General features: G+C 34.2%; 1 protein-coding gene across 3 annotated transcripts; it reads right to left on the bottom strand.

Annotated features, from left to right (window-relative positions):
* Positions 1-2,168: 2,168 nt before the first annotated feature.
* On the bottom strand, positions 2,169-5,829 carry LOC133806931 (origin of replication complex subunit 2). 3 transcript variants are annotated; one of them, XM_062245030.1, is made up of 8 exons: positions 5,524-5,829; positions 4,794-4,837; positions 4,319-4,500; positions 4,140-4,246; positions 3,606-3,738; positions 3,185-3,482; positions 2,578-2,805; positions 2,169-2,491 (listed from the first exon to the last, which is right to left on the bottom strand). In XM_062245030.1, exons 3-8 carry the CDS (start codon positions 4,448-4,450, stop codon positions 2,295-2,297), a joined length of 1,095 nt encoding a protein of 364 aa, XP_062101014.1. In that variant the 5' UTR covers positions 4,451-4,500; positions 4,794-4,837; positions 5,524-5,829; the 3' UTR covers positions 2,169-2,294. The 3 variants fall into 3 exon arrangements, with proteins under 3 accessions (XP_062101014.1, XP_062101009.1, XP_062101021.1); XM_062245025.1 differs by lacking the exon at positions 4,794-4,837; XM_062245037.1 differs by lacking the exons at positions 4,794-4,837; positions 5,524-5,829 and adding an exon at positions 5,253-5,369.
* Positions 5,830-15,913: the final 10,084 nt, after the last annotated feature.

The raw sequence follows: 15,913 nt of genomic DNA, 5'->3' as shown, positions 1-15,913 counted from the left end.
ACAAGGAATTAATAAGTTAGTAAATTTATTTGTTAGATTTATGATAACTTATTGGAGCTTGATTTCATAGGCTATGGTCTCCACTGTACCTTGGATGAAATCATCTAGATAGTCTCAATTAATTGATTTAATTATCAATTAGAATTATGAAAGTTGACCAGGTCAATTTTGGATAGTTTCACATAGTTGTATAATTTTGAGAAGAAAAGAAAAATTATGGCAGATTTATTAATTAAGATAAATTGGTATCTAAATTAATAAATAAGTTTAAATCAAAGTTCAAATTATAAATAATTAATTTGATAAATGATTTAAATAATTAAATCAATAAAAAATAATACAGACCTTGATTTTAAGTACAATGGGCTTATAATCATATGAGAAATTTCATTGGCCTAAAGTCCATGATAATTTCGACCTAGGGCTAATTATTGGTTATTATTTTATTGATTTTTTAATTAAATAAATGATCTAATTGAGTCTATAAAAGGAATGTTAAGAGAGAGTTGAAATCATAAGTTTTAAGAAGTTTAGAAGTAAAAAACAGCAGTCTCTGATAGTTTTTAGATTATCTCTAAACACAAGTCATTTTCTAAGTCTCTTTGTTCTTTTCTCTTCTTCTCCCTGTATCTATCTCATGTGTTGAGAATTGCTCACTCTAGTCTAGGTGATTCTAAGAATACTTTGGAAGACTGTGAAGAAAATTGAAAATCGGTTCATTTTCTTGGTAATGCTCTGCGACAGAAATGATACAAGGGTTAGAGAAATTGAATGAATGACTCATTCATTCCGCTGTGTATAATGTAAGTATTCTTATCATTATTTCTCTTTGAATTTAATTTTAGAAACATATTCTAAGTTATCTCATATTAATTTGTTTAATATTAGATCTACATGAAAATAAATAAATATCATGTATAAGTTTTCCCAACAATTACAAGTTCTCTTCCAGTGGGTTGAAGTGTTATACCGTTGGGGGGAGAGCGTCGGGGTGAGGTCGTCTTCTCTCGGTGTGGGTGTTCGATCGTCTTTTCTGGGGATGTTCTGTGGCTGTGAGGTTTGCAGATCATTTTTTTAGGCTAGATGTTATTAATCTCATAATATTAAGTGTTTTTGTTTTAGATTAGTTATAGAAATGTTATTAAGGTATTAAACAAAAAGGATTTTAAGTTTTGTTAATATTTTTTTAAAATTTATTAAGTTAACCCAATCGAGTTGTGCCACGTGTACCCTGTATACCCCTGACGACTCAGGGACCAACGGCTGTACCAAAACATTAACGGTAGGCATTATTGCCGCCAACAATTTTACATAAGCATTTAAGTGCAACAAACTTAACTACATAGGCATCACTGCCGCAAATATCCATATATCTTATACCAAATTTGACATAATTTTTAGAACACTGTTGAAGTGATGTTTTTATTTTTTTTTAATAATATGCTAAAATATAGAAATACCTTATTCTTAACACTTCATTGGAGATACTCTTAGTTTTGTTTTAATTTAGAGGAACTCCAACAATGTTCTCTATTTCTTTTAGTTAAATTTGAGTTAAAATGGCTAAAAAAAATTTAGGAGCTTCTTTTAATTTTAACCTCCAATCACACTCTATTATAACTAGGTATTGAATAATTTAATATATATTTTTTATAAATCACACTCTCTATTATAACTAAGTATTGAATAATTTAATATATTTTTTTATAGAACACACTTTGGTTCCATAACTATAATTTTTACTAAAATAATAATAAAATATAGTTTATCTAGAGGCTTTCCACATTTGGGGAACCAAAAATGTAAAAGTTAAAAGAAGTAAAATATGACTAGCCTTTTGGAGCCATCAAAAATACAAAATAAGTTGTTTTTTTAAACTATTTTGGCCTAAAAAAAGAGGATGTAATTTGATAAAAATAAAATGCTTCCTAAAATAATTTGATTTAATTCTAAACATCAAATTATTGACATATAAAAATAAAAATAAAAACAAAAAATTGTCCTATCCGATCAGTATATGCTCTTATTCAAACCCCTAATCCAAATGTCCACTCGATCAATAATTTATGTTAGCAAGATTCATTTCTTAAGTACATTTTTTTTTGCAAGGAAAATTCTTAAGTATTTAATTGGTTTGATTTCATAAAAAAAAAAAAAGACCAACTTAATTCGTTGAAATGAATTCAAATACTCAAATATCAAAATCAGAATCTTCCACTGAATTCAATAATTATATGTGCTACAATTGAGTGAAATATGAGAAAGAAAAATAATACACAGCTTTAGGTACACAACTAACTTATCTCGAGTAGAAGTTTTTCCAGTGCTTCTGCAGTGAGAGGGATATACAAACAGTCCTGCCCATCAGAATGCCGTCTAGTCTTGACCAACTCATGATCTTTGAATTCTGTCAAATGGGAGTTAAGAGTAACTTGGTTACTTGCCAGGAAGCGTTCCCGACATGTACTATACAAATTATCAACCGGCATCCCTGAAGTAAATTTGTGAGGAAAAATGTGAGTTCTGGTGGATGGCAAACAAAACACTAGGATATGAGATGAACAATTGGAAAATTACCTTCTTCGTCAGGATGAGACAGCTGATACTCTGCAAGAACTCTGAAAACACTCTGAGCATTGGGTGTCAAACTTTGCAAAACTAGTGCAGCTGTTTTGGCACTCTGACCAGTATTTCCATTTGCCAGAATCAGAGGGAAAAACATTCCTTCAACCTTGTATGGTGCGAAAGTAGGAACATGGTACCAGCACCAGTTGAACTGCGTGTGAACCATCTTCTTGTCCCACACTAAAGACAAACAAATGATAGTGTCATTGGGTATAAAACCGAAGGCTGCTATCTCACAATGCTGCTTTGGTAGCTTTTCATTTCATGCTTGTATGGTGCTAGCTTTCACTTCATGCAGTTTATTAAAATGAAATAAAAGATATGACACTATTCCATTCACCACCCCCTACATTATTCTACATAGTTACAATAGCAAGAAATTTTGTATCCTGAAAACAGCCCAAGAATTCAAACACATTTCTTATTCAATCAACACCATGCAATATGCAATATCTACAAATGATGATATCTCTAAACTGAACAAGTATAATGCAAAAGGCAGATCGTCTCCAGCTAGTTATTATACTCTACATTGCAATAAGTTTGAGGATGAACTTACAAAGAGGTGTATTCACATGGTCAATGGAGGAAACAATACGGATACTGGAACAAGAAGCTAAGCGTGCAAGAATTTGTTGAGTTTCAGAGTCTCTTAATCCAGGCCCATCAATATTGTGAACGATGATGCATATAAAACTTTCCTTCTCCTCCATTTGTGGTTCATCCAAAAACTCAAGAAGATCATCTATGGATCTAGAATTAAAAGGCTGCTGAGCTCCTCTTGACAAATTACCTGAAGAATTCTTTCGTTTGGCCTTCAACTGATCCCACATAACTTCAGCCAAGGCTATCAAGACCTGCATTTAGAGCATGAAATGTATGTTAGCAAAACACCATTGCCCCTCAAAGCTCAGTTGCCTAACCCTATGCTATAATAACTATTAATATATTGAATGAATAAAGTGCTTAAATATATGAACCTGTTTTATATTTATTGACTGAAGATAGCCGTTGATTACAAATACAGAATGTTCGGTCAATGCAGTCGAAGCAAAATCTTCAATCAAGGCTTTCTTAGATCCAAATCCATACATTAGAAGGTTAAATCCACACCTAAAAATATTAAAGAGAATGATAAGAGTGTTGTAAAGTGTGATGTGCCATCAAAATTATCTAAATCCTGTAAATTAAAGGACATCCAACATGCTGGAAGTGGTTGGGTCGTGGTCGGATTTTATCCACAATCTAGACTCTAACATATGATAGAACATTAAACACATCCAATATTAAGCAAGTAATATTTGGACTTTAAATAACATCAAATTATAAGGAAGAATTGCAGCTACAATCTCCAAATAAATACTGGCCCACGACTTAAAACCATATAAAGAAACAAATAGTACAGAATAAAGAAACAAACACAACCCAGTATGGACGCCATTTTTTCATAACAACACAAGGTTGTTCCTAGATCAATCCCCATGACATGTACTACTAAGAGAAACATAATATACCTAAGCTTGAAAACCCATCTCTGGTACAATGTCTTATAGCTTCTCACTACTTCCTCAACCTCTTTCTCATGTTTGGGCTCAATGTTAGCCACTGCAGTTCTGAGTTCCTGCAAGTATAATTTGCTCAGAGGAAAAAAAAAAGAAAAAATTACAAGGAAAAATTTGGAGGCCAGATTAACCTGTTCCTCAACAAGATCGATGTCTGAGAGCTTATGATTCGATTTTTTCGTGGAACCCTTGAACTCCTTTGCCAGAAAGTAGTTTCTTGAGAATCCGAACTCATCATCATCATCGACTTCATTGATGTCCATTGTTACAATTCTCAAGAAAAAGAGAAATGGACTGGAATGAAGATGGGAAACTGTGCAGGAATTAAAGTGAAGTGATCAAGGGTTAAGGGGAATGGATGGGTACCAGTCTAGCATAATAAAAATATATACAAAATTGAACCTAAGATCATGATGTAGCCTACAAATATTTATAAAAAGGGTAAAATATTATTTAAAAAAATTAGTAAGGGCAAATAAAAATTATAATAGAAACATTGTTGAAAGATGACAATTTTTTCTGGGGGCAAAAAATAAAATAATCACAAATTTACATATTAACAAAAAATTCCAAATTGTTCCAACCGGGTTCTCAAGCAAGATTTACCAATGCAACAACCACAACTCCCACATGCTCCCTTGGTCCGGTCACTGCTTAATAAATTAAAATAATACAATAAATTTTCAATTCTCTTTGGAAGAAGTTTAAAATATAAAAAATGGTAAAGAGAACTCACTGGCATTGCTAGGCTAAATGATGCCCCATAACAATACTATTTATTAAGATAATCGCGCAAGAGATTCACATCACACAATAATAGCACACAAATTTCTCGAGGAAGTCCATTACAATCATAAATGAATAATACCATAAAATCACTATAAAATCAGTGAGATACAACATAAAAGAAATGAAAGTACATCTCAAAGATCAACAAAACCAAATGACATGAAACAAAAATGGCATAAATCATGACCCTAAATCCCTGCTCTATTTAGTACTAAAACAATTATGCACCACAGAAATATGGACTATATTCAAATGATTAATGGAAATATGGACTACATTCAAGTGTTGGTCTTGTTTGTTAACAGAGAACCCTTTTCCAGTTCTCCCTTTGCAATTACTCAGTTTTCCACTGCATACTTTCACACCCCGATTCACTTTCTACGCTACCAAATGCTAGTTTCAGAAAAATGATACAACACGAGAAAAGGAAAACACAATCACAATAACACGAATGAAAAAGGAAACAAAGATCCGAATTTTCACACAAAAAGCCATTAAATGATCTAAAGAGCTAAATAATAGAATAAGTTTTGAATCTTGATGGCACCTTGACTTGTAAATAGCGACGGTGGCTTCGGGACGTGGAGGCCGACGATTGCTAGAGGTGGGCTTCTGGCTGGCGACGGTGGGAAGGAAAGGCAGCCAGAGCTTCGGCTGGCTATGAAGGGAAGGAACGGCGGCAAAAAAAGTCGAGCTACGGCGTCCGGCGTAGGGAAGAAGCAATGTCGGCGCCGGCGTGAGAGATGGTGACCGTGACTGTCACTGATCTGGGAGAGATTGAGAGAGAGCAACTTGTGTCGTGAGATGGTGAGAGTTTGAGAGACAAAGTGGCGGCTCAGAAATGTTTGAGAAATTTGCCGAAATGGATTTAAGAGATACTGACATATATATTTTTAGTTTTTTATTAATTAATTAAAAAAAATTGGTGTAAAATTTGAGTTTTGCAATAAAAAATAATAATTTAGTAACTTTGTTGCAATATTTTAAACTATTTACTAACTTTTGATGGACAAAAATAATAATTAGTGACTTAAGTGCAATTTTTAGACTATTTAATAATTTTTACTGCAAAAAAAATCTATTTAATAATTTATATGCAACTTTTAGACTACTTACTTACTTTTGTAGCAAAATTCCCTAAATAAAATACATACAAACAAAAGCCCTAAAAGACCCACATCGACTCTTCCATCCCCCTTCACATAGAACTCTTATTCTCCATTAAAGAGAGAAGAGCAACATCCGTTTCTGCCGTTAGAATTTCATGAGCTCTGGCCACCCTCAAAGGCGACGACGTAGTTCTTGGTCAGTTGGGTCATTTGTTGGACATTCCTAGTAAAGGGGTTTTTTGTGAGACCTTATCGCACCAAATAATTATAAAGAGGATAAATTGTCAAAAAAAGCATGAGTTGTGGTTTTTGATAAATTGCAAACTTGTGATATTCTCTCTCTAAGAGTTTGCAATAATATCTGGATTATACACTAGCGGTGAACCAACACCTGAAGAATTGAATGTGGTTTCATCAAACAATAAATTAAAGAAAATGTACTTAAAGGATAAGTGTATAAAAATTATGGATGTAGCGAATGTCCTAGATAGTATACCAAAAGAGGAGAGGACAAAAGACAGAGTGAAGTTTTGCTTTATCTATCTGCTAAGTGCTTATCCGATAAATTCAAGTGTCGGTACTACAATAGATTCATATTGGCTACAGCTAGTGACGAATTGGAGATATGTGACAAATATCCTTGGGGGAAGTTGGTATATGAGAAGATTATAGAGAAAATCACTCGTGTAGACTTGTAGACAGATCCTAACAAGGATCTTGACAATATGAATTTATGACTCGATTCCAGATTATTGAATCTCCATAGAGGCAATGGAAAGATCACTGCAACCACTTGCAGAATATTTTCTGTTACTACTTCGCAATAATGGTTATTTTTATGAATTTTGTGGGTATGTACTTCGTGAAGATAGAAGTTTCCCTTACAATTCAATTATATGTTGGTTTGTGAATTTCCACTTTTGTATGTGTGTGTTTACCGAGTTTTTCGGAAACTAGAAGTATGAAAGATAAGAGAGCGAAAAGAAAGGATTTAAAGATTATCACACAAGGGTTTTTTACGTGGTTGGGGCGTTAAAGAGCCTTAGTCCACGAGTCTATTGTATTAGAGCTTTAGCAATGGAGTTTTCTACAAGTTTGAGTTGAGCAATTGCTTACTAGAGAAAAATCAGGGGTCCCCTCTACAGTGCACAACTTGTCCTATTTATAGGCAGTTGGATGTAACGGACTCGGGTTGGACTAATCCAGGCCCATTGGGCCGGCTAGAGCATAACCACGCCATACAACTGACAACAGTACGCAGCTTCAGTCTGGTCTGCGTGGGCTTCTAAGGAGATCCTGGGAACATGATCCATCAGAGTAGTGGCAGTTTTGTTCCCCAGTATCAGCATACATTCCGTATGTAACCTCTTCTGCAGATTAGTTAGGGAGACCAAACTCCGTGTTTCTCGGGAATGTGTCAGAGTCAGGGAAGCTCAATCTTGCCAACCTGGGTGCAAGGTCCAGATTCATTTACTAATTTCCCAGTTCGTTTACTAGGACCTCGGTTCGTTTACTGGATCTTGGGTTTGTTTACCAATGTCTCAGTCCATTTGGATGGTCGAACTTCACCCTTATTCGCATCCCGGATGATGCCATTGAATCGGGACCGGGAAGATGAGCTGGGCTCGAACCTTAGTCCCGATTCCCTCCTTATGGTGGTGCCCATTGATGTTTGGGCCACTAGGCCCCTCGTCCTCCTTGTTCATTGGGCTTGGACTGGGCCTTTTATCTTTACGAAAGAGCCCCCAGACCCAATATGTCGTGCCATGTGTTCCAGGACAAAACGGGGGTAGCATTTACCCCCCAAGTCTTCGACTGTGCTTGCACAGTGGAGACTTGTTTCACTCTTCCGGACCCAATCCTGACGTCCCAGTTTGTTTCTCAGAAGACGAGTTTGTTTTCATGGAGACCACTTGGTTAATCATTCATGGAAGAGGCTTGTGTAATGCCCCAAAATCCCTAATGAGGTTTAATGGTTGGATTAGTAGGCTGGGAGGGCCATAATTGATTTATTATGCCATTAAATGATTATATGCATGTTTATGTGAATTATATTATTATATGATGATAAATGCATGCATGTGGGTCCACATTTTATTATAATGACATTTTGGTAATTTGGCCCGTTGATGGCATAATTGTATATTTTCATGCATGTTGGTTAATTATTGATGATGCCACATTATAATGTGGATTTGTTCGAGCTATTCGGCATGAGATGATCTTTTAATACAAGTTAGCGATTTGGTCATAACGGGGTTAATTTCGGGGCTCGGGTGAGTCTTGGGGTAATTTGGTGATTAGAACATTGCTAGGAATTAAAGGGTAATGGGATATGATTTATTAGTATTTGAGAATATTGAGAATAACGGGAATTGGAGGGCGTTAATTATGATTAAAGAGATAGACGAGAAATGACAATTTTGCCATTGGTGGCTGTTAAGGGTTTTATTTAAGTTTGGGGGTATTTTAGTCTTTTGACCTAAGGATAGATATAAACCATTAGAAGTTGTAGGAAGCTTAAGAAAAACAGAGTACTTTCTTTCTTCTCCCAACCAATTTTTCTTCTTCTTTTTCTTTGGAATTTTTGAGCTCCATTTGAGGAATCAAGCTAGGGAGTTGAACCTTGAGGGTCTAGGGTTGTGTTCCACCATTAAAGAGGGTTCCATACTGAGCTTCAGGTAAGTTTTTAACCATAGAAACTCTGGTTTTATACTCTGTTTTCATTTGGTTTTTAGCTTGAATTTTAGATTGGATAGTTGAGAATTGATGGGAGTTATATTTGGTTATGACTAGGTGACCGCTAAGGAATCAAATGTTCGATCGTTCTCAAGGTCGCTCTTTTAACTTGTTTCTCGCTCGAACCAGAGGTAAGAAAACTGCACCCAGTATGTGACATGCATGGTTATTCATGAGGCATGTTGAGTGTTATATATGTGGACAGTGATTGCATATTAAATGTTTAGCAATCTTGCTTATCTATGAATGGCACTGACCTATGAGTCAGGAATCGACAATGGTGTCAGTAATAACTGTGAAGCTGTGAATTATTAGTCAATTTCGGCAGTAGTACTGAGCACTGGTCGTATGGTATTGGCTTATGAGTCAAGAATGGTATTAGCGTGTTTAATGCAAGTTGAAAAGATTAGATCTAATCGACATAAGCATTATCGTCATGAGCATGAAATACTTGACTGACCTTAAGTTCGATGAAAACAAAAGCGCTTGTCTAGTCTAATAGCTAGTTACTTAGAGCTAGGGCCAGAAGGCCCAGGTGACTGCTGTGAGGAAAACTTATACATGATCTTTATTTATTTTCGTGTAGATATAATATTAAACAAATTAATATGAGATAACCTAGAACATGTTTCTAAAACTGAATTCAAAGAGAAACAAATATAAGAATACTTACAGTATACGCAGTGGAATGAAATAGTCATTCCTTCAGTTTCTCTAACTCTTGTATCATTTCTATCGCAGAGTATTATCAAGAAACTGAACCATTCTTCTAATTTCTTCGCAGTCTTCCAATGTATCCTTAGAGTTGTTAGATTAGCTTATACAGGACCTTTATTTATTTTTATGTATATCTAATATTAAACAAATTAATATGAGATAGCCTAAAACATGTTTCTAAAATTGAATTCAAAGAGAAACAAAGAATAGAATACTTACAGTATACGCAACGGAATTAAAAAGTCCTTCCTTCAGTTTCTCTAACTCTTGTATCCTCTCTGTCGCAGAGTATTATCAAGAAACTGAACCGATCTTCTATTTTCTTCACAATCTTCCAATGTATCCTTAGAACCACCTAGACTAGTATGGGAAATTCTCAACACATGAGATAGATATGGAGAGAAGAAGAGAAAATAACAAAGAGGCTTAGAAAATGACTTGTGTTTAGAGAGAATCTAAAACTATCAGAAAATCTGACTTATGACTTATGTTTTGACTTCTCTCTAAGCACTCATTTTATAGACTCAATTAGGTCATTTAATTTAATTAAATAATCAATAAAATAATAGCCATTTTGAAGTCCTAGGTCGAAATTATCATGGGCTATAGGCCCGTGAAATTTCACATTTGATTATAAGCCCATTGGACTTAAAATCAAGGCCTGTATTATTTTCTATTGATTTAATTATTTAAATCCTTTATCAAATTAATTATTTATAATTTGAACCTTGATTTAAACTTATTTATTAATTTAGATATCAATTTATCTTAATTAATAAATCTGCCATAATTTATCTTTTCTTCTTAAAATTACACAACTCTGTGAAACTATCCAAAATTGACCTGGTTAACTTTCATAATTCTAATTGATGATTAAATCAATTAATTGAGACTATCTAGATGATTTTATCCAAGGTACAATGGGGACCATGGGCCTATGAAATCAAGCTCCAATAAGTTATCATAAATCTAACAAATAAATTTACTAACTTATTAATTCCTCGTGACTCCACTTTAGACTCGGAATTGCACTCTTGAATTCATAGAACGCTCTATAACAAATATAGATACGCTATTAATTATCCATTGTTACTACCATAATTGTCACTCAATCCTCTATAGACGGTCTACAATGAGATAGGACTAAAATACCGTTTTATCCCTCATTGTATTTTATCCTTAAAACACTTAGTTCCTTGTAAATGATATTTCAGTAAACTAATTTAATTACTGAAATGAGATCTCTATCATTTAACACCTTGAACCAAACTAAAAGGAAACAATCGTTTCACTTCTTCATCAGAAGCTATAGATGTTCATATCTATGATTAACACTCCCACTCAATTATACTACCGAGTTCCCAAGATGTAAGTATGGGCTAGTCCGTAGGGTAAGCTGGTAACGAACAAGTCAAAGAACTCAAATAATACAATCAGTTAGATTACTAACCACTCAGAATTGAGATTGAATTGACCTATGGTCAACTATTGATATGACTAGAATAGATAATAACGGTATGTTTACTTATCTTATCAACTGTCAATATCAGTCCTTTTCGATGTAACAAATACATCCAATCTTATCTACTTTGCTAATGTTCTGGAAAGAACATAACACTGTAATGTGTAAGTAGATCATATCGTAGATTGGCAAGTCAGTGTAAATCCGGTGCACTGACTAATCTTAGGACTAACTTATTTTGAACATATAATCATATTTATATTCCACTGTGATTACGTCACTAAAAATAAGATTAGCTATATGCTTGGGATTTAATAGAAGTTTATATTAAACAAATAATCATGAAAATAAAACATGTGAGCAAAGTGATTAACCAAGTCAAAAAATGATTTATATTCTTTTATTGATAATAAAATGAGATTACAAAGAATTTGGGTTTTAATTAGGGCATAAAACCCCAACAAGAATCACCTTGACTAGAGTGAGCAATTCTCAACACATGAGATAGATACAAAGAGAAGAAGAGAAAATAACAAAGAGGCTTAGAAAAAGATTGTGTTTAGAGAAAATCTAAAACTATCAGAAAACCAGTGATTAAACTTGTCTGTCGTCTATTTTGATTTCTCTCTAAGCACTCATTTCATAGACTCAACTAGGCCATTTAATTTAATTAAAAATCAATAAAATAATAGCCAATTTTAAGCCCTAGGTCAAAATTATCATGTGCTTTAGGCCCGTAAAATTTCCCATTTGATTATAAGCCCATTGGACTTAAAATCAAGGCATGTATTATTTTTTATTGATTTAAACTTATTTATTAATTTAGATACCAATTTATCTTAATTAATAAATCTGCCTTAATTTCTCTTTTCTTCTAAAAAATACACAACTCTATGAAACTATCCAAAATTGACATGGTCAACTTTGATAATTCTAATTGATAATTAAATCAATTAATTGAGACTATCTAGATGATTTTATCCAAGGTACAATGGGGACCATGGGCCTATGAAATCAAGCTCCAATAAGTTATCATAAATCTAACAAATAAATTTACTAATTTATTAATTCCTCGTGACTCCATTAAAGACTCGGAATTGCACTCTTGAATTCATAGAATACTCTATAACAAATATAGATACACTATTAATTATCCATTGTTACAACCATAATTGTCACTCAATCCTCTATAGACGGTCTACAATGAGATGAGACTAAAATACCGTTTTATCCCTCATTGTATTTTATCCTTAAAACACTTAGTTCCTTGTAAATGATATTTTAGTAAACTAATTTAATTACTGAAATGAGATCTCTATCATTTAACACCTTGAACCAAACTAAAAGGAAACCATCGTTTCACTTCTTCATCAGAAGCTATAGATGTTCATATCTATGATTAACACTCCTACTCAATTATACTACCGAGTTCCCAAGATGTAAGTATGGGCTATTTCGTAGGGTAAGCTGGTAACGAATAAGTAAAAGAACTCAAATAAGCTGGTAGTGGAAGCACTTATCTTTATCTTTCTTGTTTTTCTTGTTCTTCCCCTTAGGAATCTGTGCATATGTTTGTGAACTTGTCTTTGCAGGCTTGGGGTTGTTGTTTTGTCCATTCTTCCTCTTGTTTCTAGCTTTCGAAGACGAAGCTTGGTTAGCTTCAGCCTTAGCTGGATCAGCAGCAACAACAATAGTCTTATTTTCTCCTCATTTACTAGGTCCACCTATGATAGGCTAAAAAATATGAAGCTCGTTCATGAGATGCATCGGACCATAGTTGAGTGGATTACGAATGTGTAGACACGGTGCCATCCGAGCATTCACAGTGTCATCACGTATGTGCGAAGATGGTGATATCCAAGCATTTACGGTGCCATCACGAACGTGCAGACATAATGCTTGTTCTGGGGATTCCTCAATCATGAAGAACTTGGAGTTGTCACCAATCAACTCTATGTCGATATTCTACTTCCAATTAAGGAAGTTTTCTCCATCAAAAGTTGAGAAAGGATGGGAGTGACAAAGATACTACTTAACTTAAAACTACAAATTATCAATAAAATAGAAATCAATCACATTTTCTCAATAAAACTTCTATTCGCACAAATTTCAAGAAATAACACAACATATACAAAAATATGTAAGATATGAGAAAAAAATACAAAAAATAATCATATCTCTATTTCTTTAGGTTTTTAACTAATCTATGATATCCTTGTCCCGGTTGGCGAGAGTAAAAAAATAACACTAGTTAAATAGAGTTGTAAACTCATTTAATAATGGACACCACTATTAACAACCTATTATTCGATCAAAATAAGAAAAAAAAATCTCTTATTTTATGAGCTAGACCCACGGTTTCGATAATCATAAATTTAGTCCTAGTAGTCACCGTATGGGTGAGTCTAGTAGAATTTGACCTATAATTATCTATCTTTCGAAATCTAACCTTGTCAAAATAACTAATGAACACCTTCCATAGGGGGACGAACCAAAGCGCCTCGAGGCCCCATTCAACTATTCGATCAAAATAAGAAAACAAAATCTCTTATTTTATGAGCTAGACTCACTGTTTCGATAATCATAGATTTATTCCTAGTAGTCACTGTAGGGCTGAGTCTAGTAGAATTTGACCTTTAATTATCTATCTTTCGAAATCTAACCTTGTCAAAATAACTAATGAACACCTTCCGTAGAGGGATGAACCAAAGCGCCTCGAGGCCCCATTAAGCTATTGAATATGTTAAATCAATGGTGGAGATCGAATAAAATTCTTAAAATAAGCTCATTATTAAATTAAAAATAGAATTTTTATTATTTATTTTTAGAAAATTAATGACTATGGTTTTCCAAAAAAATAAAATTAAACAGATTAAATTTTTAAAACCAAAGTCCTATAATTTCCTATTAATTCTAAAGTGTCACATTGAAACAAATTCAATTAATTTAGAATTAATTTGTTGCTAATCAATATTTAGGTTTAACTAATATAATGAACCTATACAATTAAGTCCAACTCAGGTAAATGAGCCTTAACAATTGGGCTTGTATGGAGGAGGGCTGGGTCCAGTATGTTATTCCCACTACAAATGCCATCAATCTTCCATACAAGGTCCAAAAGACAGGAATTTAAACCTTCATTTTATTAATTGTTTTTAATTGATTAGGCCCACCATAGTCATGCAAAGCAAATGTGCATTTACAAGTGGAATCACCCACAATAGAAGAATTTAAACTTTACATTTTCTAATGGGCCCAAATAAAACCCATCATTTTATGAATATTTTATTTGGCAAAATCCATATATCTAACAAACATATGGTCCACTATATGCATCTAAGCCTGATTGCAAAAATACCACATATAGTGCAAACAGACATGTTATAATTGGATGGGCCTAATCATGTTACTATATGAGCAATTCTATGAATTTATGTAAAAATACCACAATTTATTTCATTTGCAAAAATACCACAATTAATTATCTAGAATTTATCAAACAAATTCAAATTAATTAAATTTTTACAAAAAATAAGTCAATTTAAATGAAATTTATAAACAATTAACAATAGTTAATTTAAATTTCATTTATCAACAATAAACTTGGTGTTGACTGCGTTTTTAGCCAACGACGTGAGAACGTCAAATACGACAAGCCTCCAAGAGAAATAAAAACGACACAGACAGTTTAAACAAGAAAGGTAAATAACACAAGAGATTTTTATAGTGGTTCAGCCCCGATTGTCGGTAATAGCCTAATCCACTTAGAGTTGTGATTTATAAATCTATACTCAAGATCAGATGGACTGAGCCAACTGAGTTTCTTCAGTACAGATTGTGAAAATACAAGAATTCTCTCTAATTTCAGCACTTTCTCTCTCTAGAATACACAGACCCAATTTTCTCTCTCTAGAAAGAAGAAGCAGAAGAAGAACCCCTCTCTCATCCCATAAGCTCTCTATTTATAGGCCTGGGATCCTCAACTGATATCCCCTTATGATAGGGATATTTTATTATATTTATTACATTTAAACATTCAAAATTCGAAATGTAACAAACCCCCAATTTGTGGGAAGAATGGGAGATTCCCGCGTATGTTGTTGAAGCTGTCTCTGGGAATCTTGACTTAGTCTCCTCTAGCTAGTTGATCCACCTCCTACTGACCACCCATGAAGTGTTGGTCGGACGTGCATGGTGGTAGGACATGCATGGTGGTAGGACATGTTTTCGTGGGTTGAACGTGCATGGTGGTCGGACATGCACTTCTCTCCTCTAACATGGCACTCTCCTCTAGCATGCCATGTTCCTCCTTGAACCAATCTCCTTGGCTTCTCCTCGGACCAAGGTGGTCCGAGGCAACCTCCTTGGCACTTCACCTTGGACAACATTGAGGCAACCCACGAAAACATGTCCTACCACCATGCACGTTCGACCAACACTTGCATGAGTGGTCAGTAGGAGGTGAATCAACTAGCTAGAGGAGACTAAGTCAAGATTCCCAGAGACAGCTTCAACAACATACGCGGGAATCTCTCATTCTTCCCACAAATGGGGGGTTTGTTACATTTCGAATTTTGAATGTTTAAATGTAATAAATATAATAAAATATCCCTATCATAAGGGGATATCAGTTGAGGATCCCAGACCTATAAATAGAGAGCTTATGGGATGAGAGAGGGTCTTCTTCGGCTTCTTCTTTCTAGAGAGAGAAAATTGGGACTGTGTATTCTAGAGAGAGAAAGTTGGGTCTGAGTATTCTAGAGAGAGAATTCTTGTATTTTTGCAATTTGTACTGAAGAAATTCAGTTGGCTCAGTCCATCTGATCTTGAGTACAGGTTTATAAATCACAACTCTAAGTGGATTAGGCTATTACCGACAATCGGGGCTGAACCACTATAAAATCTCTTGT

Source organism: Humulus lupulus, chromosome 1 (genome assembly GCF_963169125.1).
Source record: "Humulus lupulus chromosome 1, drHumLupu1.1, whole genome shotgun sequence".
In the NCBI taxonomy this organism is placed as follows: domain Eukaryota; kingdom Viridiplantae; phylum Streptophyta; class Magnoliopsida; order Rosales; family Cannabaceae; genus Humulus; species Humulus lupulus.
This window is presented reverse-complemented; position numbering and strand designations above follow the sequence as displayed.